This window comes from Vigna umbellata, chromosome 1, assembly GCF_029865625.1.
Source record: "Vigna umbellata cultivar VRB3 chromosome 1, Vumbellata_1.0, whole genome shotgun sequence".
NCBI classification, from domain to species: Eukaryota; Viridiplantae; Streptophyta; class Magnoliopsida; order Fabales; family Fabaceae; genus Vigna; species Vigna umbellata.
Window position 1 is genome coordinate 97,819,053 of NC_142165.1, and position 25,686 is coordinate 97,844,738.

Below are 25,686 nucleotides of genomic sequence, written 5' to 3' on the forward strand. Positions count from 1 at the left end.
AAAATATTAATCTATTTCACTTAACATTATTATAAAGATAATAGTTAAAAAGTAAAATGTTAATAAACAATTAAATTAAACGTTCAAACTAATTAAAAATATTAAATTAATAATAATTTGAATTTATACGTATATCATTCATTTTTAAAATAAATAATATTTATGAGAGTAACATAAAATTATTATATTATAAAAAATTAAACATATTTATACGTGATAAAATTAGACTTATAAGAATGAATTGAAAAATAAAAATAAATATATAAAAATCATCAGAACAATAAAAGTGTTTATATAAGCTTTTGATACATATAAATAAGTTTAAGAAAACCTAAAAACCTTAAACTAAAATCCAAAACCCAAAAACACATAAAATAACAGAAAAAACAAATTACATACATAAAATTCTGTCTAACGATATCTGTTTGCTTAACGAAAACAAACTGCTTCACCTAGCAAATTTAACATAATGTAGAATAAAATAAATAAATTATAATGTATTTAATTTTTTAAATAATTCATGATATTCATTCTTTTTAAATTTTCTTCATTATAAGATTTAAGGAAACATATTATATCTTTGACTAAAAGAGTCCAAATGAATTGAAAAACAAATAAACATATTATCAAATAGAGATTGAGTTAAAAGATTATGTTTTTCTTTTCTGGCATCTTGTTTTCCTTTTTCTGTCATATTGTTTTCTTTTCATGGTTGATGTCATGATTCCTTAATAAACAAATATTTTTAGATAATGAAACAAAAAAATATCAGTTACTATTTTTATTTTAATGAAAAATCAACATGTTTTCTCACTTTGATCTCTTTTTCTTATATTTTTTTCTCTCATTTTTTTTTCTATTTTCTTTCTCCTCGCTCGTTTTCTTTATATTCTTTTATCTTTCTTTGCCCTTTCTCTTTTCTTTCTATTCTTTTCCTTTATTTTTTCTTTCTTTCATTTTTTACAAGTACTTATTATTATTTTTTTGTATATTTATGAATAAATGAGTCAATGAATTTGTATTTTTTGTTAAGTTTCTTTATCTTGTCTTTTGTGGTGCATTTAAAATATATTGATCTACACTAATTTTAATATATTACAATATAATGATAATATTTCATTTTGATCCTCTTACTCTAATGGAGGCTACAAAAACATTTAAAGTCTCTTTCTCTCTTTTTTACTCTCTTTTTCCCAAAATATTTGTTCCCCTTTTATGAGAATAATCTATATTCTATATTCATAAACGTCAACTTCCCTTCCTAATCTATAACCATGTCGTTATAATAACTATATCCGTATATTACAACACCAAAACAGGGAGTGACCTACAAACTGTTTGTAGGTTAAGGATGTATTGCTCCATTCCTGATATACTCATGATCAACAGGGTTGAGTTTTGGGATCAAAATAATTGTGTGTAGTCCACATGCCAAAGTGGAAGGCTGACACGCCAGAGGTTCTGAGTCATCCCAGATTGATATATCAACCATAAGCTTGTATTAGTGATGAAAGTGAATAGTCGCCGAGTCATTCGTAATGACATAGTCTAGAAATCAATACACCGACTAGAACCCCATATTCAAACTTGCATTACTGATGAAAGTAAATAGACGAAGAATCATTCATCATGACGCGGTCCAAAAACCATTTATTGATATTCTGTATTTTTAAAACAAAATTTACTAAAATATCAGTTCAATCTGTTTAATTAAGAATGAATTATCCTACCTAGAAGATACGTGCAAAAACAGAGGGAGGGGCATTACGAAGTCAAAACTGCGTATTGAGGAGGCGCGGGAAGTACAGGGAGAGTGGACCCAAATAAGATACGGTTGGCCTCCTCTGACCGTGACCAACGTTACTATTATTAATTCATTTTAATAATAAAAGAAATTGGTAATAATAAAAGTAAGATTTTGATTTTGACCTCAGAAGAGAAGGGACAAGTGGAGGTAGCATGATCGTTTCTCATGGATTTCTAAAGATCTCTCAGATTTGGATTCTCCGAATCTATCGCCTTTATTATTTTCTTTTACTTTTCATTCATTTTATTTTTTATATTTATATTCATCACTCTCTCTCCCTTTCCCTTCTAACAATATATAAACAAAATCCACCCATTTTTCTCTCTACTTTCTTTTCTCACACCACCCACCTCTGTTAAACTTTTCACTTTCATGGCCATCACCGGTGAGATTTTCCGGCAAAACTTAACGGAATTGCTCGAGGAGTCTCCTTCTGGTTCGCCAGAGCTTCACGTTCTTGCCGTCGATGACAGCCTCGTTGATCGCCATGTCATCGAACGCTTGCTCAAGGTTTCTTCCTGCAAAGGTACCCGACGTTGTGAACAGTGTGTTTGTGATTTTCGTTTGGCAAATCGAGATTGGTTCTAAAGTTTTGTGTCTTTGGAACGGTTGTTTTTCAGTGACGGTTGTGGAGAGTGGAACGCGTGCTCTTCAGTATTTGGGCTTGGACGGAGAGACCGGTTCTCTCGGCTTGGATGTAAGCGAATTCTGCTACTTAGTTTGTGGCGTTGTTTTCACGTTGGTGGTTGAAATAGGTTGTTGCTAACCTTATTATTTTTGTTTATTGGTTTTGGTGACAGAGTGCGAAGGTTAATCTCATAATGACGGATTACTCCATGCCGGGGATGACAGGATACGAATTACTCAAGAAAATCAAGGTGTGTAGTGTCTTTGATTTTTATCCTCCGAAGGTTGTTTTGTGTTATTAGGATAATTCCTTTTATTTGAGGACTGATAACTGCGGAGTTTGTCGATAGATTTCAAACAGGGAGGGAGTTTATTCTTAATAACACTTCTTTCTGTTAAATTCAGCAGGAGTCTTCCGTGTTTAGAGAGATTCCAGTGGTGATCATGTCGTCGGAGAATGTTTTGACTCGAATTGATAGGTAAACTCTCCATTAGTTTACACGTCTTTTGGATCTGTAATGGAATTGTAGGTGTCATCTAGTTTTTTTATTTTTTATTTACCAATGAACTCTTCAAATAATTTCTATATTTGGCAGCGATTACAATTTTGATGGTGTTTGTTGTTTGGTCTATGAACCGGCAAGGTGAAGTAGAAAATGTATTTAGATACACCATTTTCGAATCCAATCCATACGTTGAATTTCAATTGATATCAACGTTTTTCTAACCCTAACCTGACACTGACAAGGATAGTTACTGACATACTACCACAAAATGTAGGTACTTATCCTTATGTAGATCTGACATATTGAATAGTAATTAAAGTTCCCCCATAAATCTTTTACAGCCAATAGGGCAGATGGGTTACCGTGATTGGCTATGCCATGATTAGCTTAGTACTAATTATGCTTGGAAGCCATCGACTGAAAAAGTCATAATAGAGATTGGGGATGCGCTTTGCAAATATTAAGTAGTCGCCAACTTTCTTTTCAGAATTTGAATAGTGAGTCTACTTCCATCAAAAAAATATAGCGAAAATCTTTTACCTTAGATAGGTTTGTGCCGTGAGTTTTATTTTTGTTTTGTTTTTTGCTGCATTGTTCTTGTGGTGACATAAGCTTTCTGGTAATTTATCAAGTTGTACTAAAACATAGCATTATATCCTACACCTGGCAATAATGCATATTTGTTTTTGTAACCAGAGTATTTGTAGATACTTGTTTGTAACCAGTATTTATAGACATGCTTCTCAACAGTTGATTCCTACGAATTGACAGGTGTCTGGAGGAAGGAGCAGAGGAGTTTCTGTTGAAGCCTGTAAAATTATCAGATGTAAGACGCTTGAAAGATTTCATCATGAAAGGGAAAGTGAAGGATGTTGAAAAAAAATCTCTCAAAAGAATGAGGTCAATTGATTGCAGTCCACCGCTGTCTGCAACATACTCAGCCATCTCTCTTCCATGCGATCCGTCACCATCATTGCTCTCACCATTATCCTCAAAGAAGGCTAGATTGTGATGTGATCACAGATTCACTACTGCCTGTCTCCAATTTTGTCGACACCAGGTGTTAATATCAAAAGTTTGTGGTGTGTTTTGCATTTGTTCAGAAAAGCAAATGTCAGAATCGCTAATTGTTTTTGCCTCTTGTTTTTCATTTGATCTTGCTCATGTACAGTGGAAAATAATCATTATATACCAAAATAGAGAGCTATTCTGCAACATTTTCTTACCCAAATACCTCCATTCCTTCGTTCTTCACTGATAATGGTTTCTCTAACTTCACAAAGTGGATGAATCTTGTAATATTTGAATAAATAATAATAAAAAAAATACTAAACTTGAACATGCCATTCTATGCTCAACATTTCAAAATTGAATAATGTACTCAGTTTTTAAAGTTTAGGAAAAATCACAAGGAAGACTATAAATTGTTGAATATAGACTAAAAAATTTTATGATCACTCAGTCATTTCTTGTGTTTTTTTATTTTAATACCCTTGTATTTTTGCTTTTTCCAATTCTTGAAAGGCCAAAACTTTTCACTGTAAGCAAGAGTTGAAGTTCTAGGACTGAGTTATTAATCGATTTCTCACTAATCTTAGCAGACTGTGTCGCTCAGAAGCTAGCGAGTCCAAATTGAATTGCATTACAATTGATTAATAATCAATTCTGAATAATATTTTAGCACCTACCAAAAAGCACTCAGGACAGTACCCTGAAGATGCGGTTTTTTAGAAGAATCTGTGAGAACAGCCGACCGTCACAGTAGAAGAAATAAGTAGCAATGAAAGCCCTTCCAACAAAAATCTATTATCCAACTCAGCAGCAACTGCATTATTGTTGCCTTCCAAGTTTGAAATTGAGAAGCTGCATCATTCTAATATAGAAAGCAGGGCAAATATTATGATTCAGAGAAGCATTGCATCATACCAAATAGAAGGGTAATAAATTTTGTTCCTAATTACCACTTGCAATATATTCGAGATGGTACAGTTGGACCATTACAACCACCATAAACAAAGGAGCACTTATAACCAACCATCAATAAATTGTCTCACTCTATGATCTCGTTGGCATCAATTATGAATTGACATTTCTGAGGGAAATTTATATCCTGTTTCCCTGGATAGGATTTTTAAAAATCCAATCTAATGATTTCCTTTTTAGATCTAAATCTATACTTTTTTTAAACAAGTTAGGAGGATTCTTCAAATATTTGGATTAAATTTTAAATCCAAAATTACACTTTAAGTTTATGATTATCTTTTATATTTTTGTATTTAAGTTTATGATTATTTTTTATATTTTTTTAGAATCAAATGAGTCCATACATTTTTTATATAAGGACAACATAATTTTTATTTTCATGAAATCAGTATTAACATTGCTGCGAAGTGAGCATGTGTTAACCTAAATCATATTCTCTCTCTAACCCTTTTTAGTCTGACAACACAATCGATATTGTCTCCTTCACATCAAATATTTCGAATCCAAGATATTCATTTTTATTACTATAATAATAAATATTAAGTACAAAGTTAATAAATAAATTTATATATATTTATTAATAATAAAATTACCGATTTAATTAAAATTAGTTAATTTAGGCTAATGATTTATATATAAATTTTCAAAAAGTTTCTAAACAAAATTAAGTTTTCCACAATTTAGTTTTTTATTTAATAGTTATTTCAAGAATAATTACATATTAACATTATTTTTTGATTTAATAAGCACACATAATATAAACACAAACTGAATTCAAACGAAACTAACAGAATTAAAATAAACTAAAAAAATTAAAATTATTATAATAAGGTTGTGGAATTTTTCCATATTAGGTTAAAAACTTAATATTAATTACTTATTATACTCAACCAACCATTTTTCTTTTTACAATTTATAATCACTCTTTTATTCCAAAACCAACGAATCACTCGAAGGCTAAATTCAATTAATTTTTCAACCTTATATGTTTTATGTCTTGTGAATTTCATCCCATACATGAATCATCTGTAATAGGCCAATAAGACACTTGAAATTTGAAACGGAGATAAGGCTTATTACACGTCCAATGAAGTTGCATCATCGCTCATCTATCTAAGGTGTCATTGTTAAAAATGTACATAAAGTGAGTCGGCACCAAATACAAGCAGATGGTGAACACTGCACATAAGAGGTAAAGCCTATGTATTAACATTCTTCCACCTGCAATCTCTCCCTCTAAATACTTCACTACCAAACTCACACTACAAAAAACATTACACACTTGAAAATGATGGCAGTTGCCGATATTATGCTTAAAAGCAACCTCACACCATATAGAAACTAAAAGTAATTTTACAGTAAATCCAGGTGCAAGATTGAAATTTTTGTAGACATGGTAAAAGCCAAATCCTTGTGACATTTTGGCCAACTTTTCTGTCATCATATCAACTTTAAGGGGAAAATTCTAAGCCTGCCGAACCCGATCACGCCAAGACCCCTTTGGCTTGGCCAGCAACTGAAATCAAATATAACAGGGTTACTAGAATTATTTGTTATACTCATCCATATCCTCTGTGGCATAGAAAATGCTTACTGTTTCACTTAAGAGGCTTGTAACCATATTTTTTTTATCAACCTCCTTCTCGTTCTCCCTTTCAGGCTCACTATCTGTACTAGTGGGAGGTGGAAGAGCCGGAGTACCAAACATTGCTTCTTCATGAGCAGCTTGTATTTGTTCCTCCCTCCTAGCCTACGTAACAATATGAAATTCAGTTTTCCAAACAATGATCAGACATGTCCATCAAAGAGGAACCAAATTGACTATTCAAACATTAGAAAAGAGGAAGATACCTGAACTGCAGAAAATCTGAAACTTTGGCCAATGTGTTTGACTAAGGATGCATCATCTTCAGCGACTGCAGATGGAGGGCGTGTACAATCAGTTCTATTAGGTTCAACAAAATCCATCACCACTAACTTTCATTACAAGCGTATATAGCTGAAAACACCAATATTCAACAACGGAAAAGTACGAACTCTTAGCAAAAACATATAAATAACCGACAAACATACAATTAATTAGACAATACTGAGAAAAGTGTTCCTTTCATTTCCAATAACAAGATACAGAAAATGTTAACTAGATTAACAGGAGAAGGACAGGGAGACCCAAGAAATGTCTACATAGAAATGAACAATGTAAAAATCTTCTACTTTTATTAGTGACTTTTACCAAGAACGGGGAACGACTAGCAGGCAAGGCACATTGTACTTATAGCTCCAAAAAGCATTTAAAAACAAAGGATTAAATTGAATAATTCATAGGAACACAACAGATAGAAATCCCACAACAAATATATTAAGAAACAAGTGTGACCTTCAATTTCTTCATCATCAAGAGGGGCATCCTTGTTAAACTCAAATCGCTCCCATCCCACGCCCTTTTCTGAATCATGTGCAGCTACATTTAAAAGTATCAAGTATATTAGAAAAAAATTCAATACCATATGAACAAACCACCTCATTTGGCAAGCTAGAGAGCAAATATTTATAACTTACATCGACACTTCGAGGGTGAAACATTAAAATTTCGGTTTGTAATAGCTACCTCTTTTCAGATATATAGTAGCAACCTTAACTAGTAGTTTCTAACATCAAATAATCATATACTACAAAAGGACCAGAGAAGGCAAGGCAAGTATTCGTACCAAAAACTAAGTTTTCCGCGTAAGATTAACATAATCATTTCATTCTCAAACTAGTCGACTACAGGAAAGATTTTCAGAACATTCAGGATCAGTGCATCTAACATCAGTGTTCGATACATCAAGAAAAATAGTTCATTTCAAGACATATGGTGAAAATGCATTCAAGAAGTATGCATAATTTCTGCCTTGGGAGATCTATTGGCTTACCAGTTTGAGAGAGCTGAAGCTTCATCTTGGCTTTGACTCTTTCAGCCGATGACTGTACACAATAGCAACAAAAGATGTCCATGGATCATGACAAACAAATTCCAGCCAATAGTAGAGAGAATTTATAAAGAGTGTCTAGACATGAAAGCAAGCAACATCTTCATCAGGCCAAAGCGAGAGAAAGAAAAAAAAAAGGAATTAGAAGAGTTGAACGTACCATACGATCATAACCTTCAATTAGGTTGGAATAATCAGTCCCAACATTCCTTCCCTTTCTCGCTTCACCCGCTTTTCCTATATCATTCGCCTCCTTCTCCGACCTACGCTGTCTGCGAGGAGAAACGCTTCTGCTTCGACTTCTCCGTCTCCCTCTCTCCCTATCCCCTTCGGAATCTCTATACCTATATCTCTCTCTACTCTTGCTTCGCCTCCGCGATTCCCTGTATCTGTCTCTGCTCCTGCTTCGTCTTCTACTCCTATCCCTATCCCTATCCCTATCCCTCTCCCTGCTGGAAACCCTAGGCTCGGAAGAATGCTTCTTCTTGAGCTTGTCGTGAATGGATTGCAGTTGCGCTTGCTTCTCCGGCTCGGAAGGAGCGGAGGTAGCATTAACTTGCGGTGCGTTGTCGGATTGGGAAGCGGTGGAGGAGGCTTTGACGAATTTGGAGAGAAAGGAGGAGGAGGAGGCGAGGGCGGAGCCGGGTTTGGGAACGTCGTCGTTTGATGCGGAAGAGGAAAAGCCGAGACCTTGTTTGAATCTTGCGGCCCCCTCGCCCTTGCGGGTCAACTCTTCGTAGTACGCCGCTGCTTTTTCTTCTTCCATCTCTATTCTCTATTCTCTACTCTTCACTTCTCATTCTTCATCCCACACTTTCACAAAGTAGCAATCCCTTTCTGGGAAACGAGGGTATAACCAAATACAATATACAATGGAAGCTGATTTTAACATTTTTGTATAATTGCATGAATTATTTATTTTACATCTTTCTTATTCCCACCCCTTGTTTATTTTATTTTCAAAATATTTATTTTCACAGAATTCAGATTTATGGTGTTTGGGTAATTGTTCTAATCTTTAAGGTGCATTCAATTTTTATAGATAAAAAATAATTTAACATTTTTTAAAAAACTAAAAAACAATTGATGTGGTTTTTTTTTTTATGGAACTTGTAAGATTTTGAGCACCAAGCATAATTTTAACAAACTGCAAGAATTATCCAAATAAGAGTATTGTTTGAAAACACTACCTCATTACAAAAAAGAAACTTATTAATATGAAATATATTAATTTCACATGAATTCATAAAAAAAAGTCAAATTTGGAAATATAACTTGGTTTACCTTTAAAAAATATTAATCAGCTGAAGTCCTGTAATTACAACTTTTTTTTTTTTTAAATTAATTGAAGTCGTTTAAATTTATCATAAAAAATATATTTAAATTATGCATAAAAAGTAACTATAATTATTTGTTTATATATATATATATATATATATATATATATATATATATATTCTAATTAACTATTTTGATACTAGTCTATTCTTTCGGTTTTCCTTTATAGTAAAGTAAATCATTTGAAATATATATTTCAAATTTCACTAGAAAGCATAACAAGTTATGTGGCCGTTTCGATATAAATTATTTGAGAAGTTATATACTGGAAAGTTAGAGACTATAAATTAAATTGGTTTGTGGTGGAATAAGAGTAGATGGAATTATCCTTAAAATTTGCTACATGAATTTGGCTCTAAGTATAATTGCAAGTTGAATTGATCTTATCATGTTTGAAGTTTGTTTTGACTATGGAATGCAATAACATATGCTAAATCAATTACTATAAACCTATTTGGGAATTTGTCTTGTGTAGGTTAACATCTCAATGGATGCCAATTGATATAATAAATTTAAATTGATGAAAATATTTATGGGCTTTAAGGTATGGTTATGTGTTTGACTTAAATTTTGATGCTAGGTTATTAAAGATCATTTAAAAATCGTGAGTTTTGATAACTTTGGTAATTGAATGGTAATGTAATACAACATTAAATGCTTAATGAAAATTTGCGGTTTAAATTATAAAGAGTCCGAGAGAAAGGTCTCCATTATCGAAACTCATCCAGAAAAAGTTATATGTTTTTAAAGAATATAATTAATGTAACAAATCCAGCTTAAATGATTATAAGAGTTTAGAAGATCTTACGTTTAAACTCGTAGGATCATCTCACGTCAAGTTCATCACCTTTGTTTTACTAATTTCTTAAATAAAATAAGTTAACTTTTTATCTTTTTCTTTGTCAGCTCGTTACTTCTTTCTATATATTTTTTTTCGACATGTCTAAGATTTATTTGTTAATTTTTATTGATTAGTAAATCTAATAGTATATACGGATTGTGTTTGTGGTATGCCTTGATCATTATAAAAAATAATTATATAATAAAGTAAAATTTTAATGAAATAAAAAGATATTTATAGATATTCTAGCATTTATTAATTTTAAAAATTAATTTTAGTAAAATTTCAGTTCAATCTACTTAATTAAAAGTGGATTATCCTGCCTGGGAGATACATGCGAGAAGAAGGGGCAATGGCAATGCGAAGTCAAAACTGGGTATTGAGGAGGCGAGGAAATAACATGGACAGTGGACCCAAACGAGGTACCGGCTGGCCTCCTCTGACTGTGACCAAACTTAGTATTATTAATTCATTTAAATAATAAAAGAAACTGGTAATAATAAAAGTATGATTTTGATTTTGACCTCAGAAGAGAAGGGACAGCTGGAGGTGGCATAATCGCTTCTCATGGATTTCTAAAGATCTCCCAGATTTGGATTCTCGAATCTATCGCCTTTATTATTTTGGTTTAATTGCTTCCTTTGTCCCCAGTTTGGTTGAATTGTGTCAAATTCATCCTCATTTTTAAAAAAGTTTCATTGTCGTCCTCACGTGGTATAAAAGTGTCAATTGAATCCAAACATAGAAAAAATTTGTGTCAAAGTAGTCATTTTTCCTATATATCTGTGTCTTCCTTTCATATGTCACTTCTCTGGAGCTATGAAAAGCCTTAAATTGGATAAGGTAAAATGAATATCTGTACTTGATTGTATGAAAGGAAGACACAGAGATATAGAAAAAATGACTACTTTGACACAAATTTTTTCTATGTTTGGATTCAATTGACACTTTTACACCACGTGAGGACGACAATGAAACTTTTACAGAGGACGACAATGAAACTTTTTTAAAAATGAGGATGAATTTGACACAATTCAACCAAACTGGGGACAAAGGAAGCAATTAAACCTATTATTTTCTTTTACTTTTCATTCATTTTACTTTTTATATTTATATTCATCACTCTCTCTCCCTTTCCCTTCTAACAATATATAAACAAAATCCACCCATTTTTCTCTCTACTTTCTTTTCTCACACCACCCACCTCTGTTAAACTTTTCACTTTCATGGCCATCACCGGTGAGATTTTCCGGCAAAACTTAACGGAATTGCTCGAGGAGTCTCCTTCTGGTTCGCCAGAGCTTCACGTTCTTGCCGTCGATGACAGCCTCGTTGATCGCAATGTCATCGAACGCTTGCTCAAGGTTTCTTCCTGCAAAGGTACCCGACGTTGCGAATAGTCTGTTTGTGATTTTCGTTTGCCAAATCGAGATTGGTTCTGAAGGTTTTTTGTGTTTGGAACGGCGGTTTTTCAGTGACGATTGTGGAGAGTGGAACGCGTGCTCTTCAGTATCTGGGCTTGGAAGGAGAGACCGGTTCTCTCGGGTTGGATGTAAGCGAGTTCTGCTACTTAGTTTGTGGCGTTGTTTTCACGTTGGTGTTTTAAGTAGGTTGTTGCTAACGTATTATTTTTGTTTATTGGTTTTGGTGACAGAGTGCGAAGGTTAATCTCATAATGACGGATTACTCCATGCCGGGGATGACAGGATACGAATTACTCAAGAAAATCAAGGTGTGTAGTGTCTTTGATTTTTATCCTCCGAAGGTTGTTTTGTGTTATTAGGATAATTCCTTTTATTTGAGGATTGATAACTGCAGAGTTTGTCGATAGATTGTAAACAGGGAGGGAGTTTATTCTTAATAACACTTCTTTCTGTTAAATTCAGCAGGAGTCTTCCGTGTTTAGAGAGATTCCAGTGGTTATCATGTCGTCGGAGAATGTATTGACTCGAATTGATAGGTAAACTCTCCGTTAGCATACACGTCTTTTGGATCTGCAATGGAATTGTAGGTGCTATCTAGTTTTTTTAATCATTGAACTCTTCAAATAATTTCTATGTTTTGGCATGGATTACAATTTCGATGGTGTTTGTTGTTTGGTCTATGAACTGGCAGGGTGAAGTAGAAAATGTATCGGGAATGTTGTGACATACTTCCTATTGCATCTACAATAAGATAGTATTTTAGTGAAAAAAATACGAGTATATGGATACGATTGTGGAATCCTTTCGATAAGTTGAATCTCAAATGATATCAACTTTTTTCTAACTCTAGCCTGATATTGACAAGGATAGTTATACTGACATACTACCTCAAAATGTTAGTACCTATCTTGTGTAGATCTTGAGTGAATTTGGAGGTAAATGATAGTGAATTTGAAAATAAATTTTGTGAGAATTAGTATAGAATTGTATTGACATGACAAATTAAAAAAAATTATTTCCAAATTCACTCTCATTTACCTTCAAATTCACTCAACTAAACGACAAAAAGAATTATCTTCAAATCCTCTCAAATCCCCTCAAATCCATCCTCTCAAATCCACTCAAATGGCGTAAAAGTCTTTTATAGCCATTAGGACATATATGTGGCACCGTGATTGGTTAAGCCATGATTAGCTTAGCTCCGACAAAAAATCATAACAGGGATCGGGGACGTGCTTTACAAATATTAAATATTTACCAAATTTATTAACAGAATTTCCAGAATAAGTCCCCTTCCCTCGTCAAAATATATAGCCAAAATCCTTTACCTAAGATAGAGGTTTGTGACATGAGTTTTTTTTTTCGTTCTTGTGGTGATATAAGCTTCTGGTAATTTATCATATTGTATTAAAGCATTGCATTTTATAATGCACCTACCAATAATGCATACTTGTATTCCTATGCATGTTTCTCAACAGTTGATTCCTACGAATTGACAGGTGCCTGGAGGAAGGAGCAGAGGAGTTTCTGTTGAAACCTGTAAAATTGTCAGATGTAAGACGCTTGAAAGATTTCATCATGAAAGGGAAAGTGAAGGATGTTGAAAAAAAATCTCTCAAAAGAATGAGGTCAACTGATTGCAGTCCACCACTGTCTGCAACATACTCACCCATCTCTCTTCCATGCGATCCGTCACCATTATCCTCAAAGAAGGCTAGATTGTGATGTGATCACAGATTCACTACTGCCTGTCTCCAATTTTGTCGACACCAGGTGTTAATCTCAAAAGCTTGTGTTGTGTTTTTTGCATTCGTTCACCAATCCATACCTTAGGAATCAGAAAAGCAAGTGTGAGAATCGATAATTTTTTGGCCATTTGTTTGTCATTTGGTCTTGCTCATGTACAGTAGAAAATCATCAATATATATCGAAATAGAGAGCTATTCTGTTACATTTTCTTACCCAAATACCTCCATTCCTTCGTTCTTCACTGATCATGGTTTATTTAACTTTATTAAGTGTAACAATCTTGTATATTTGAATATTTAATAGATAATAAAATATTAAAATTTGAACAGTATGCTCGGTCTTGGAAGTTTAGGAAAAATCATAAGGAAATCGACACAATCTTTCAAGCCTTGTTTTCTAAACTTGGAATGACTCAAGTATTCCAAAGCAAAATTGAGTTCAAAGCTCATTAATCTTGTTCACCAAAATAAACCTTTATTTTGAACTCCAAATAATCCCGAGATTTGAGTTTAATAATGTGTGGTTTATTTGGACCAACAGATTTATTATTAGCGACAGGGAGAAAGCCAATGATCCCTTATTTAGATCAACAAATTTGGTATGATTTGGGGCTATGGAATTGCAAACGAGAGACGAGATTATGATCCTCACATAAGGTGAAAATTTACACGGATTTATTGTAGATGGCTATTACAATGACAAATCTACCCTTACTTTTTTTTTAATCTTTGTTACAAAGCTAGACATGCATATATTAATATTATTATTTTAATTAAACTGTAAAAAGTCCATATTCCCAACATATATTAATAATATTGTCACTTTTTTTTTATAATTCAGTTTGTAATTAAATTTATTTGCAATAAGTCACATTTTATTTTAAATTATTTATACCTATTGAAATGTTATTTTAACTAAATAAATTTATTTATTTAATTAATTTTAACTAAATATATTTTATTTTCTGTTCATTTTAATTATAAAAGTAAAAATGTAATATTACATTTTAATTTATTAAAACATATTTTTGTCTTACACATCCATCAAATCATTCACAAACTCTTATAAACATTTTTTTTAAACCTCTTGATCTATTCCTTAAAACAAATAACATTATTATACCGATCAGATGTAATTTATGGATAATTAACAGGTATTAATAGGTCAGATTGTCTTACGCTTTACAAATATACGGTGTTATTGGGTTTGATTGTCTAAAAAATATATCGATCAGATGTCATTTATGGACAATTAACCGGTATTAACAGGTCAGATTGTCTTACGCTTTACAAATATATTGTATTATTGGGTTTGATTGCCTAAAAATATATTGCACTAATAGTTAATCAATGGACTTGGCTGTCACAATATAAATATACAATTGATGTCCAGGTACAATTATCTTTTACTATCATAATAAAATAGTGACATCTCTTTATGAAACATATCTGACTTGTCCGTCGGAGTGTCTTCTGCAGATCAACAACTCATCAAAGTGGATTGCATTCTCGAATAGGATTGAAGATCAAAATAGAGTAGAGCAAGGATTTAACCGAAACATTTTGGCGCCCACCGTGGGGCCGAGCGACATCCCCATGAAACTACGAGGAACCAAACGTATAGACGTGCGCTCGGCCTTGACATTGTTACTTCGAATCAATACCAGGTTTTGCAACAAGAGTACAAAATTCCATAATAATTTCTAAAAGCATATTTTTTTGTTTTGAGAACTTTCAGGAAAGTTCAACCCTATATCCAACCTTCTCAGGTTCCAACACTTTTTATTATAATTTATAAATTATAATTTTTATTTTGTTTAACTCATATTTAATATCCTCCAGGTTCAGTTTTACGTTCCACTTTTTATTATAATTTATAAATTATAATATATTGAAGCATTTATTTTATTTTGTTTAACTCATATTTTTGTGAGTAAAAATATCCTTTATAGAAAGGTTGAGTCTTACGTTCAACCAACCTTGTTAGGTTCCACTTTTTATTATAAATTATAAATTATAATATATTGAAGCATTTGTTTTATTTTGTTTAACTCATATTTTTGTGAGTAAATATATCCTTTACAGGAAGATTTAGTCTTACGTTTAGCCTTGTCAGGTTCTAATGGCTCCTCATTATAAAACTAAAATATTAAATATTTTATTTAACGCATATTTTTGTGAGTAAAAATATCCTACACAAGAAGGTTCAGACCAACGTTTAATGTCATCTCATTATTGAATATTTTATATTTTTGTGAGTAAAAATATCCTGCCCAAGAAGGTTCAAACCAAGGTTCAACCTTATCATTATAAAAATAAAATATTGAATATTTTATTTAACGCATATTTTTGTGAGTAAAAATATCCTGCGCAGGAAAAAGTTCTAAAAAGAACTCCTATCGCTCGCCGCTCGGCCTAGGAAAAAGTTCTAGAAAAAGAACTCCTATCAGTCGTCGCTCGGCTCAAAGAAAAAGTTTTGGAAAAAGAACTCCTATCAACGTAGGAAAAGGTTCTCGGGCTCTTAAGCTCAAAAAGGAACCCCTACCGTTCGTCGCTCAACATGGGAAAAGGCTCTCGGGCTATTAAGCTCAAAAGGGAGTCTCCACCGATCATTACCCAACGTAGGAAAAGGCTCTCGGGCTATTATGCTCAAAAGGGAGTCCCTACCGTTAGTTTCTCAACGTGGGAAAAGGCTCTCGGGCTATTAAGCTAAAAAGGGAGTCCCCACCGATCATTGCCTAACGTAGGAAAAGGCTCTCGGGCTATTATGCTCAAAAGGGAGTCCCTATCGTTTGTTGCTCAACATGGGAAAAAACTCTCGGGCTATTATGCTCAAAAGGGAGTCCCTACTGTTCGTTGCTCAACATGGGAAAAGGCTCTCGGGCTATTAAGCTCAAAAGGGAGTCCCCACTGATCATTGCCCAATGTAGGAAAAGGTTCTCGAGCTCTTAAGCTCAAAAGGGAATCCCTATCGTTCGTCAATCAACGTAGGAAAAGGTTCTCGGGCTCTTAAGCTCAAAAGAGAATCCCTACCACTCGGCCTAAAGAAAAAAGTTCAAAAAAGAATTCCTATCAGTCAACTACTCAACAAGTCCAGTCCTATCCCGCTTGACCACCTACGTTTAGCTTTATCAGGTTCCAATGCCTTCTCATTATAAAAATAGATATTGAAGTGTTTACTTTATTTTGTTTAACGAATATTTTTTGGAGTGAAAATTTCTTGCACAATATGTCGCTTGGTACAAAAAGGAATGAAGACTTAAAGCGCATCGAAAATAGACTCCCTAAATACTATAATCCCTACGCACCTCTTTTAAAGCTCATAATAATCCCTACGCACCTCTTTTAATAAAGAGCTTGCTTGGGCTTGGGGGACTTATGTACTATATGAAATATACCGATCGGAATTAATTGTCTTACGCTTTACAAATATACGGTATTATTGGGTTTGATTGCCTAAAAATATATTGCACTAATGGTTAATTAATGGACTTGGCTGTCACAAGTCCTATAAATATACAATTGATGTCCAATTGATGTCCAGCTACAATCATCTTTTTCTATCATAATAAAATAGTGACCTTTCTTTATGAAACATATCTGACTTGAGCGTCGGAGTGTCTTCTGCAAGTCAACAACTCATCAAAGTGGATTGCATTCTCGGAGACGATTGAAGATCAAAAGAGAGTAGAGCAAGGAAAGACGACCGACCCTCAGACCAATTTAACCGAAACAAAACACAAAATTATTGTTTATAAATATAGATTTGAGAGAGAGGAAATTAATATGTTTGAGGGAATACATTGTTGTGGTGTTTGTTACAATGATAATGAAGTGAAAGTGAAAGTAAAGAGATTTGAAAGTAGAGTTAGTAAATGATTTGATAGATTAATAGATAAAAAATATATTTTAATAAATAAAATTGTTAGATTTTATGATAAAAATTATTATAAAATAGTGTAATTATTATTATTATTAATAATTTTTATTTTAATAATAATTATTATCATTATTATTAGTATTATTATTATTAATTTTTTTAATAGTTTTTATTGAGAATTAATATTACTTTTGCTGACACATTAAAAGCTTTTCATCACAAAATTAAAATTCAAATAAAAGTGAAAGATATTTGTATAAACTAATTTTTGATGAAATATTTTTCTTCTCTAGTCTCTTTACCCATGTGAGGATAGAATTCAATAACGTTAGATTCATAGGATGAAACACATCATAAATGTTAGATAACATTATTTACTGATGTCATTGTTCATTTGTTTCTTTTTAAGTGGTAAACGGAAGATGAATGCTTTAATAAAGTTATCAACAGAATGATTAATTAACGAAGAGAAGAAAATATTAGGAAGTGAAGCCAAATAGATAATTTTAGGGACAGTGAGAACACAGAAGATGTATTTAGAGAATATGAGGGTGTTAGAAGTTGACAGAGAAAATCTACAACTTGGGAGCAAAAAGATGAAGATCCAGTTCCATAGGAAGGAAGAGAAGAAGGCACGTTGGTGTTGAGGGGCAACAAGATGAACCCACACGGCGGTGGCTCGAGGGCAAAAGGGGTACGCTGAAAATGCAAAATCTGCAATTTGAGGAACTGACGTACGGAGCCTCTCGTTCAATGCCAGCCATGGAAAGATCTTGCACCGGTGTGGGATCTGCAGTTGCCAAGAAACTGATATTTTCTTTCTTTCTTTTGGCGGTGAAGAAACTGATAAGAGTGCATATGATGAACAAGGACACCCAAGAAGTGGTCGAAGGATGAATCAACTTCCTCAATAAACGCATCAATTCAGGGTGAGTAAGTAGCCATGTCGTTTTCTTGTTTGTAATTTATTCCAAATCACACGTATGGTTCTCATTGCCGCAATCTCTCTTTCTTTACTTGGTTCTTCAATGTTCCCAATGTTTTAGAACGTTCAACCTTTTGATTAATAATTCAGTAAATTAAATAATTTCAAATGTAATAATCCTTTTGCTTCGTTCTTACATATGATAATTCGGGTTTTTGTTTGATAAGTGTTAAAAATGAGTGAACTTAAAACAATTGTATGTTTTTGGCAACCTTCTTTTCTTTTTTTCTTAATTTTGTTCTTATTTGTAATACTCGGTTAGAATGATTATCCGTTATATCTTATACAAATGAAGAATATATGATCTTACAGGCTGATGATGTATACAAAGAAGATATGATTAATATCTTCAAACATTGATGATTTTTAGCTTTCAGTACTGGGGAGACTAAATATGAAGAAAAGCGATATCTAAAAACGATGGTTTACTTATTAATTTTAAATGTAGTTTTTTTTATCTTTCCCTTCCTATCGTACCATATCAATGTAGTATCTACACTTTTATTTTCGCTTTGACTAAGTACCATATAGCATTTTTAGTTTTTTTTTTAAGTATCGCTCAAACGTAACGTATCCTAAAAGCTAATCTAATCTTGATAACGGAATATTCCCTTTCTTTTCTCCTTTTCGTAATACACAAAAGGGGCAAGACGTACCCATCAGAAACTTAACGGAAGGGCATTACCACATGTTGCACTTTGTCGCAAACAGTTGAAAACTACAAATCCATTTAAAATACTCCTCCTAGTTAGAGGATTCCAAACACACCTTCCGGAAGAAATTGATCGCAAAAGTATTCCTTTCTACTTAGGAATATTGGAACATTATTTTTGCATTCCAGAACAGAATTACGGAGGAAAACTGCCGGGGCATCACGGCTACGTCACAAGTGGCGAATTCTCACGGTGACGCTGTTAAGTTTAGGAGGTCTTTGAATCGATTCGACGAGGAACATGGATGATTCGGCGGAGGCGCTGTCGAGGCAGCACAGGACAAGGTCTTACTCATTTACTGAAATCCACTTTTTGCAGTTTTGCTCTTTCGTTGTGGTTAATTGAGGCGAAACTGTGAACTGTACAAGGTTACGCAGAGTGGGTTTCAGTTAACATTTTTATTTATTTGTTCTTGCAGTGAATTCAATTGTGTATTGGAAGTTAGATTCGAGGCCTTATATCACGAGCTAGCTACTCCGGTGAGGTTCGAAAATGCGTTTTCGATCAGCTATAACATTTGCTATTCGATAACTTTCCGGATTGATTTTTGCAGGGAATGTGTTTTTCAGAAATAAAAACTAACTTTCTGCATATTCTAATCAGGAAGGATACTTTTCCAATAAATATCTTTCAGAAGGTGTGTTCCGGAAACCTCGAACAAGGTTATGATGAACATTTTAAAAGTTATTGACGTGCATGTAATGAAGGTACAGGAAGTAAAAGCCAGTTTTTAGCTGCACTTGACTCGTGTGCTAAAAAAGAAACATAGTGCCTAACAAAGAACATAATGTTAACGAAAGGCTGGCGGAAATGAAACTAATTTTCATCATACAAATTGCAGTAAGCAAGCTCGACGATTGCGGCAAACCAAATAAACACCAATTGGTCGTCAAAACATAATGCGGGCAAATCATATTATTTTGACCCAGAAAAGGAACAACCGAGGATATTAAAAAAACAAATAACGTTAAATGCACAGATAAGTTAGATTAAGGGAATTAAAAGCACAAAACTTGTTCAAATATTAAATGCATGTTCGGCTAACGGTTTTCACACCCCAAAATTTCACATGGGCAATGTAAACAAAATTCTATCCACAAATAACCTGTTTTGAAAAATTACACACGTGTTCCATCGAAATCCTTGATTGAAACAGAAGTGTAAAAACAATTAAGTTAATATTGTGCCAACCACTAGTTTACGAACTGCAAACGAAACACTATACAGGAAAAGCATAATGGCTAAGAACAGCAGAAAATTATCATTCGAGATATTAGTTGACCGTCCATTACAATCTTCAATTTAAAAACCTATCTTTTGCCATAAGCATACGCTTCAAAGCCGCAGAAAACCAGATACAGCATCATCAAGTCTTTACCCACCTTCCTATTTATAAAACTGAGCGAACTTACCGCAATAATAATATCTATAACAATACAGGGGTATATTACATTTGGTTGCTTAGTGTGTACAACATGCAGATTTTTTGAGATAAAAGGTCTCGCGATTTCCTTACACATCAACAACTTTACTAATACAAAACAACCAAGCAAGGTAACCAGAAAGTTATAGGGGTACTTCCCAAATCTAATTTACTCACATGTACAGCATGTTCAATTACGTTTACAAGAGTTAACTTTTCATGTGCATGTTTCCACTCTCAATAGCCCAAACGTCTTCTGTTTGCAAAGCTGACATTCCAGCAACTGCTATTACTTAATCACACTGGTTAAATCTAATCATCAGAACGTTCAAACTTGCTAAAATTTTATCATAATTCCGAAGGGATTCCTGTTTTTTGGTTGTTTTGTGTTATCTTCCTGTTGTGCCTCCAAGTTACACCAATTTTGATATTTCAAAATTTTATAATGTATTTTAAAATATTAAAATTAGTGTAAATACATATCATAGAAACAACTAAACCTACCCAGTAAAAAAGCTGGACTCGATTCCTATTCTTTAGCTTATTTCAGAACATCGTCAAACAAAAAAAGGATAGACCTACCACTAGCAGAGCAGCCTGATTATCTATGTATTCTTATGTCTCATAATAGTTCTATTTCTCAAATATTCGAACAATTGTGTCATCTGTCTGGCATCAAATTTGTTGGAAAAAGACAATCAGCAGGTGTACGAGTGTAGCTCATAAATCAAAGAAAATAATAATAATAATAAGAAGGTGGTTCATATTTCTCATAAGATCAACTCTTCCCAAATGAAGCATTTAACATAATACAAGTACAGATTGTATAACCATAGCTCACAAGGCATCGACAAATATTTATTAGTACCTTTCATGTGATCAGTTCCATTGTCTACACTACAACAAACCCCAAACCAGTAACTGCAGGAGAGACAGAGAAATTGATCGTGAAAAACATGCTACCAAATATAAAAAGTGACGACAGATGAGAATATTATGACAATTACGAGAGAAGAAAAAAATATGCAATTGTCAGCCAATTAAATCTTCTGATCCCTCATACTTATATCATACCAAACAAACGAAATAATTTTCGTTCACAAATTTCCATCTTTCTTACACTCTTCCATCTTCCCAAATGTCATCCATTTTCATATAAGTAGCCTACTGATCTTTTAAAAAATTATTGATCTAAATAACTAACTCACTACTCACATTATAGAATCAACTACTCATGTAGAAAGAATTTTCGACAAGCCAATTCTATATATATTTACATAGTCATAATCCAATTTCTCTGTTTCATGTAGATATTAAAACTGTGCTAGCTTACTCTGTGGGTCTCTTGACCATAGGTGAAGGACCGGGCAGAATATAAAAGAAACTATATCAATGCAGAATGACTCACCAGATGTTGTATACACAGTAAATGGTTGTTTTGCCCAAATTACTAGTACAAACAAAAATTAAATTAAGTACCAATTTTGAAAGATTACAAGGAGTGAAGATGATGACCGGATGGTAGTTGATTGAAATCAATGGTAGACCAGTCATGTACCACTTATTTGAACCCCAAGGAAGCAGGAAGGACAAATTATTCTTTGACCGAAACTGAATCAAACCTATAAGATCAATGCACAACAATGCCATAAAAATATTCCCATACCTTGAAAAACTTGAAAACACTATTAACCTGTCTTCATACTTACATTTAACACCGGTATATTATCTGTTCCTAAAAGATGATCAATTGGAAACAACAAAAATAAATGTTCAAATGCCATGAAAAAAGCTGTATTTACAATTTTAAGTCATAAAAAATGGATGTAAAAAATCTCTTTCATGTGAGCATAGAATTGGGTATAGGAAAAAGGAGAACCAAGCTATAACAATGGCATATATCTTATTTGTGCAAAGATGTTCCAGTAACAAAATGTTGCAGCCATATTTAACAAATTATAATTTTGCATAACAGATTTGTCAAATGAAGTGAAAGGCTAGAACAAAGTAGCAAACATTATAAACTACAAGCACTTTTGTGCCATCCTTCATGGACGGAAACAATTTACAAGCCAGTTAAATGATTAAAATTAGCTTTTGAAAAACTTTAGTGACTTATAAACAGAGACAATGTAACATTAATATTGGTTGGTGAGGAATGGAGGAAAGGAAGATGAGAGGGACAACATATCACCTTCAAATGCCCTCCAACATTTGGGTGGATTTTATTATCCCTTGCTTCCCCCTTCTTTCCCTTACGTCGTCGCCCCTCCCTTCCCACTCATAAATCAAAGTATCATTCAAAGACGATAAAAACTATAGGAAAACCATACAGATTATGACTTGGCTGATGATAATTATTACCATATAACTTCAACTAATTAATACATAGCAACAAATATCTTAAAGGAAGAAAGGTCATGACACATGACAGCATTGTAAGTGTCTCAGAGTACAACAAATACAAATGCAATTATGTCAGAGAGAGAAAGAAAGAGAGAAAATATAAACATTACACATTCCAACACCACCAAAAAGTTAACATTATCAGAAATTTAACTTTTTCAATTAAACATGATGTTTCAAATATAGAAGTAATAGACTTTAGAGAAGAGAAACTGTACACAAAACATGAATAAAATAATTAGAAGCATAAAGGAAATAACCCGCATGATTTCACCATATTCAATGTATTGAATTTCTATACCACCTTATGTATTCACATACCAACATGAGTACTCTACATTACCACATGCACCATAAGATCAAACGAGAAACAACTTGATTTCAAGGTGCTCAAAAACTCATAACACTAGGCCAACTAGATCTATGAAAATTAGATATCCCCTAAAATACAGACGATGATGCAAAAAAAAAAAAAACAGAAAAGGACAGACCGCGGGCTCAAGACCTCTCGATCATGCTGCAGGAACGTGCCAACTGAAGAGTGAGGTTGCCTCCATGCACACTCGCCTCTGTCTCAACTGGTTCACCCTCATAAGGCTTCCTACAACCGGGACAACGCCCATCCTCCTCCAGAATCCTCTTGTGGCAAAAGAGGCAAAGCCGAAACCCACAGAAACAAGGCAAGAAACTGGTGTCCGTCAAATCCAGATCCTCACAGCAAATAGGACACGAGGAAGGCGTGGAGACACGAGCCCAGGGGACCCCTCCAACACAGCGGCGATCAGGGTTCGGCATACTGTGCTGCTTAGACAAATTGGGCAAACTCTGAGGGCGAAAGGCGTCATCGGCCCTCCATGCTCGGCTACTACCAGAGCCCCAAGGAACCAATCTACTACTCTCGGGTTTTGAATTCGGAGACTCTAAATTGGATCCTTCACGAGGCAAAACCACAGGGGGTGAATCAGAACAAGGAATTTCGTGCTTGTCATCGGCGGCTAAAGCATCTGCCATGGCCTCCCAATCATCCAAGCAACCATCATCCTCGTCCTCACCTTCTTCTTCCTCCTCCTCCTCCTCGGTAATGTTCCCGGAACAGCACCCACCGCTGCTTGAACTGCTGCTGCTGCTGCTCCCGCCACTACTGCTTCCGGTGAAGTTTGTTCCCGAATCATTGCCACACAATACGCCGGCGGGACAGTTGGTAGGAGACTCCGAATCGCTGTCATGATGAATCAATTCGTCGTCTTCTTCGCCTTCGCGCCTCGTGTTAAGAGGCTCCAAGGAGTGCTTGCCGTGATTTACCGACTGCGGCGGCGCGTGAACGACGCCATCGTCCACACCGTCCTTGCATCCCTTATTCTTCACCACACCTGAAACTCTCGGATACAAATCGAAAATACATACCAGAATCAAAGAGTGAATGGATCAATGGAGACAAAAGTGCGCACGTGCGCCTGTAACGTACCTTGCGAAAGCCACTGTTCGCGGCGCGCATCAATTTTATACTGCTTCAATTTTGCAGACCTGTTAGTCTGGAACACACAGGCAATTGTAATCGATGAGATTGATAAGAATGAAAAACCTAATGCATGTATCATTACAAAATTTAAAAACGAAAATAAATCGAACCCTCTTCTTCTTCCCGGGGTTCTTAGTGTTTGCGGCGGAGGGAATCGGCACGGCAGAGATTGAATCGGAAACCATGGCTACGATTCGATTACAGACTAACAAGAGATTCGCAAAAACCCTAATTTGTGAGGAAGGACGAGCAGATAGAAAATTCTAGAGAGAGAAATAAAAACTTAAGATAGAGAACAACAATGGATCACGGTAACTCCTCTGATCCTCTTGCCCTTTTTTGCAACAGAAGAGGTCCAGGTTTGAATCTTTATACCATGTTTAATTACATCACTGCCCCTTGTCATTTATTAAATTCTAACAACTGGGAGTGACAATTTTTGTGGATATTTGAAGACAAACAAGGTTATATATGTAAGAATGAATATGTGCGATGCAACACGACGTCGTTAATATAGTTGCTACGTAAGCACAAATTTAACCGATATTTATTATTAAAATAAACTGTCTCTTTAATTAATTACAGTAATAATTCCCACTTGATTGTTTCTTGGAAAATAATATATATATATATATATATATATATATATATAACTTTTATTTTTTAAAACTAATTTACCTTAATAATAGAAGAGTTAATTATAATATAAATAATCTCTTATAAAATTATTAAATCAATTTACAGATAAGGATAGAAAGTATTGTTTGAAATAATTAAGAAAAAGTACATTTCGTCGTTAAATACTCGTCTGAGTAGAAAAATATATATTTAGTTATAGTTTCAATTCTGTAATTAAGTTATGACATTGGTGTCGTTATTATTTTTCTTGATTTTAGTATTTAGATTATAGAAAACTCATAACTATGATTTGATTTTCATTTTTTGCATATTTTATTCTTTCTACTTTAATTTATTGGATTATTTCTAATTTAATTTTATTCTAATGAGTTTGAGATTTAGAATTTGTTAAGAAAGTACGCAAATTTAAGAATTATACAATTTTTGTAGACTTTATAAAATTTGGAAACTAAAATTATGGAAAGAAAAAGAAATTGACCAAAATCACGAAATAAAGATGAATTAAAATTACAATTTAAAAAGTATTAAGAGTATAATGGACTAATAGAGATAATAAATATAATCAAATTTTCATATTTTAAAATTATATTATATATTTTGATTAGAAAATAAATTTATGTATGCATAAACTCTGGAGGAAAGTTCGATGTTTGAGTAACATGTACAAGAACTTATGTTTGACTTTTATTGTCATAAAAGAATAATGTTTACGCATATAAAAAATGACTTAACGATAATTCATATTGTATATAAATTAAACAAGCAAAAAATTATTTATTTCAAACCACCTATTAGTATTAATATTAGTAGAAAAGTCATTACATTTAACAATTAGTCATCATGCTAAGTACAATATCAGTGTTTTTTATAAAAAA

General features: G+C 33.5%; 4 protein-coding genes and 1 long non-coding RNA gene across 7 annotated transcripts; 3 read left to right on the forward strand and 2 right to left on the reverse strand.

The window, feature by feature from the left end:
• Positions 1-2,086: 2,086 nt before the first annotated feature.
• LOC124826644 (two-component response regulator ARR5-like) lies at positions 2,087-4,157 on the forward strand. 2 transcript variants are annotated; one of them, XM_047299528.2, is made up of 5 exons: positions 2,087-2,333; positions 2,428-2,504; positions 2,608-2,685; positions 2,840-2,913; positions 3,712-4,157. In XM_047299528.2, exons 1-5 carry the CDS (start codon positions 2,180-2,182, stop codon positions 3,950-3,952), a joined length of 624 nt encoding a protein of 207 aa, XP_047155484.1. In that variant the 5' UTR covers positions 2,087-2,179; the 3' UTR covers positions 3,953-4,157. The 2 variants fall into 2 exon arrangements, with proteins under 2 accessions (XP_047155484.1, XP_047155485.1); XM_047299529.2 differs by having other exon boundaries at positions 2,092-2,333; positions 2,843-2,913.
• A 1,798-nt stretch (positions 4,158-5,955) lies between these two features.
• Positions 5,956-8,753, reverse strand: LOC124826643 (serine/arginine-rich splicing factor). The gene is made up of 6 exons (XM_047299527.2): positions 8,056-8,753; positions 7,839-7,890; positions 7,301-7,384; positions 6,775-6,839; positions 6,518-6,673; positions 5,956-6,439 (listed from the first exon to the last, which is right to left on the reverse strand). Exons 1-6 carry the CDS (start codon positions 8,659-8,661, stop codon positions 6,389-6,391), a joined length of 1,014 nt encoding a protein of 337 aa, XP_047155483.1. The 5' UTR covers positions 8,662-8,753; the 3' UTR covers positions 5,956-6,388.
• Positions 8,754-11,235: 2,482 nt separating this feature from the next.
• Positions 11,236-13,449, forward strand: LOC124826645 (two-component response regulator ARR5-like). 2 transcript variants are annotated; one of them, XM_047299530.2, is made up of 5 exons: positions 11,236-11,454; positions 11,550-11,626; positions 11,729-11,806; positions 11,961-12,034; positions 12,998-13,449. In XM_047299530.2, exons 1-5 carry the CDS (start codon positions 11,301-11,303, stop codon positions 13,221-13,223), a joined length of 609 nt encoding a protein of 202 aa, XP_047155486.1. In that variant the 5' UTR covers positions 11,236-11,300; the 3' UTR covers positions 13,224-13,449. The 2 variants fall into 2 exon arrangements, with proteins under 2 accessions (XP_047155486.1, XP_047155488.1); XM_047299532.2 differs by having other exon boundaries at positions 11,964-12,034.
• Positions 13,450-17,560: 4,111 nt separating this feature from the next.
• On the forward strand, positions 17,561-19,639 carry LOC148206944 (uncharacterized). Its single transcript, XR_015783816.1, has 3 exons — positions 17,561-18,055; positions 18,424-19,108; positions 19,243-19,639. It is a non-coding gene; the product is annotated as an uncharacterized LOC148206944 (long non-coding RNA).
• A 3,282-nt stretch (positions 19,640-22,921) lies between these two features.
• LOC124826647 (uncharacterized) lies at positions 22,922-24,516 on the reverse strand. The gene is made up of 3 exons (XM_047299535.2): positions 24,283-24,516; positions 24,119-24,185; positions 22,922-24,023 (listed from the first exon to the last, which is right to left on the reverse strand). The coding sequence occupies exons 1-3, from the start codon at positions 24,355-24,357 to the stop codon at positions 23,152-23,154; spliced, it is 1,014 nt and encodes a 337-aa protein (XP_047155491.1). The 5' UTR covers positions 24,358-24,516; the 3' UTR covers positions 22,922-23,151.
• Positions 24,517-25,686: the final 1,170 nt, after the last annotated feature.

Bases quoted from the DNA above. Each gene is read 5' to 3' on its own strand.
- LOC124826644 (XM_047299528.2), top strand. From the start codon at position 2,180: ATGGCCATCACCGGTGAGATTTTCCGGCAAAACTTAACGGAATTGCTC. The intron at 2,505-2,607 runs GTAAGCGAATTC...TTTTGGTGACAG, and splicing joins CCGGTTCTCTCGGCTTGGAT to AGTGCGAAGGTTAATCTCAT. The intron at 2,914-3,711 runs GTAAACTCTCCA...ACGAATTGACAG, and splicing joins GTTTTGACTCGAATTGATAG to GTGTCTGGAGGAAGGAGCAG.
- LOC124826643 (XM_047299527.2), bottom strand. From the start codon at position 8,661: ATGGAAGAAGAAAAAGCAGCGGCGTACTACGAAGAGTTGACCCGCAAG. The intron at 7,385-7,838 runs GTAAGCCAATAG...TTTTAAATGTAG, and splicing joins GCTTCAGCTCTCTCAAACTG to CTGCACATGATTCAGAAAAG. The intron at 6,440-6,517 runs GTAAGCATTTTC...ATTTGATTTCAG, and splicing joins CAAGCCTCTTAAGTGAAACA to TTGCTGGCCAAGCCAAAGGG.
- LOC124826645 (XM_047299530.2), top strand. From the start codon at position 11,301: ATGGCCATCACCGGTGAGATTTTCCGGCAAAACTTAACGGAATTGCTC. The intron at 11,455-11,549 runs GTACCCGACGTT...GCGGTTTTTCAG, and splicing joins CAAGGTTTCTTCCTGCAAAG to TGACGATTGTGGAGAGTGGA. The intron at 11,627-11,728 runs GTAAGCGAGTTC...TTTTGGTGACAG, and splicing joins CCGGTTCTCTCGGGTTGGAT to AGTGCGAAGGTTAATCTCAT.
- LOC124826647 (XM_047299535.2), bottom strand. From the start codon at position 24,357: ATGGTTTCCGATTCAATCTCTGCCGTGCCGATTCCCTCCGCCGCAAAC. The intron at 24,186-24,282 runs GTTCGATTTATT...TGTGTGTTCCAG, and splicing joins ACCCCGGGAAGAAGAAGAGG to ACTAACAGGTCTGCAAAATT. The intron at 24,024-24,118 runs GTACGTTACAGG...CGAGAGTTTCAG, and splicing joins CGAACAGTGGCTTTCGCAAG to GTGTGGTGAAGAATAAGGGA.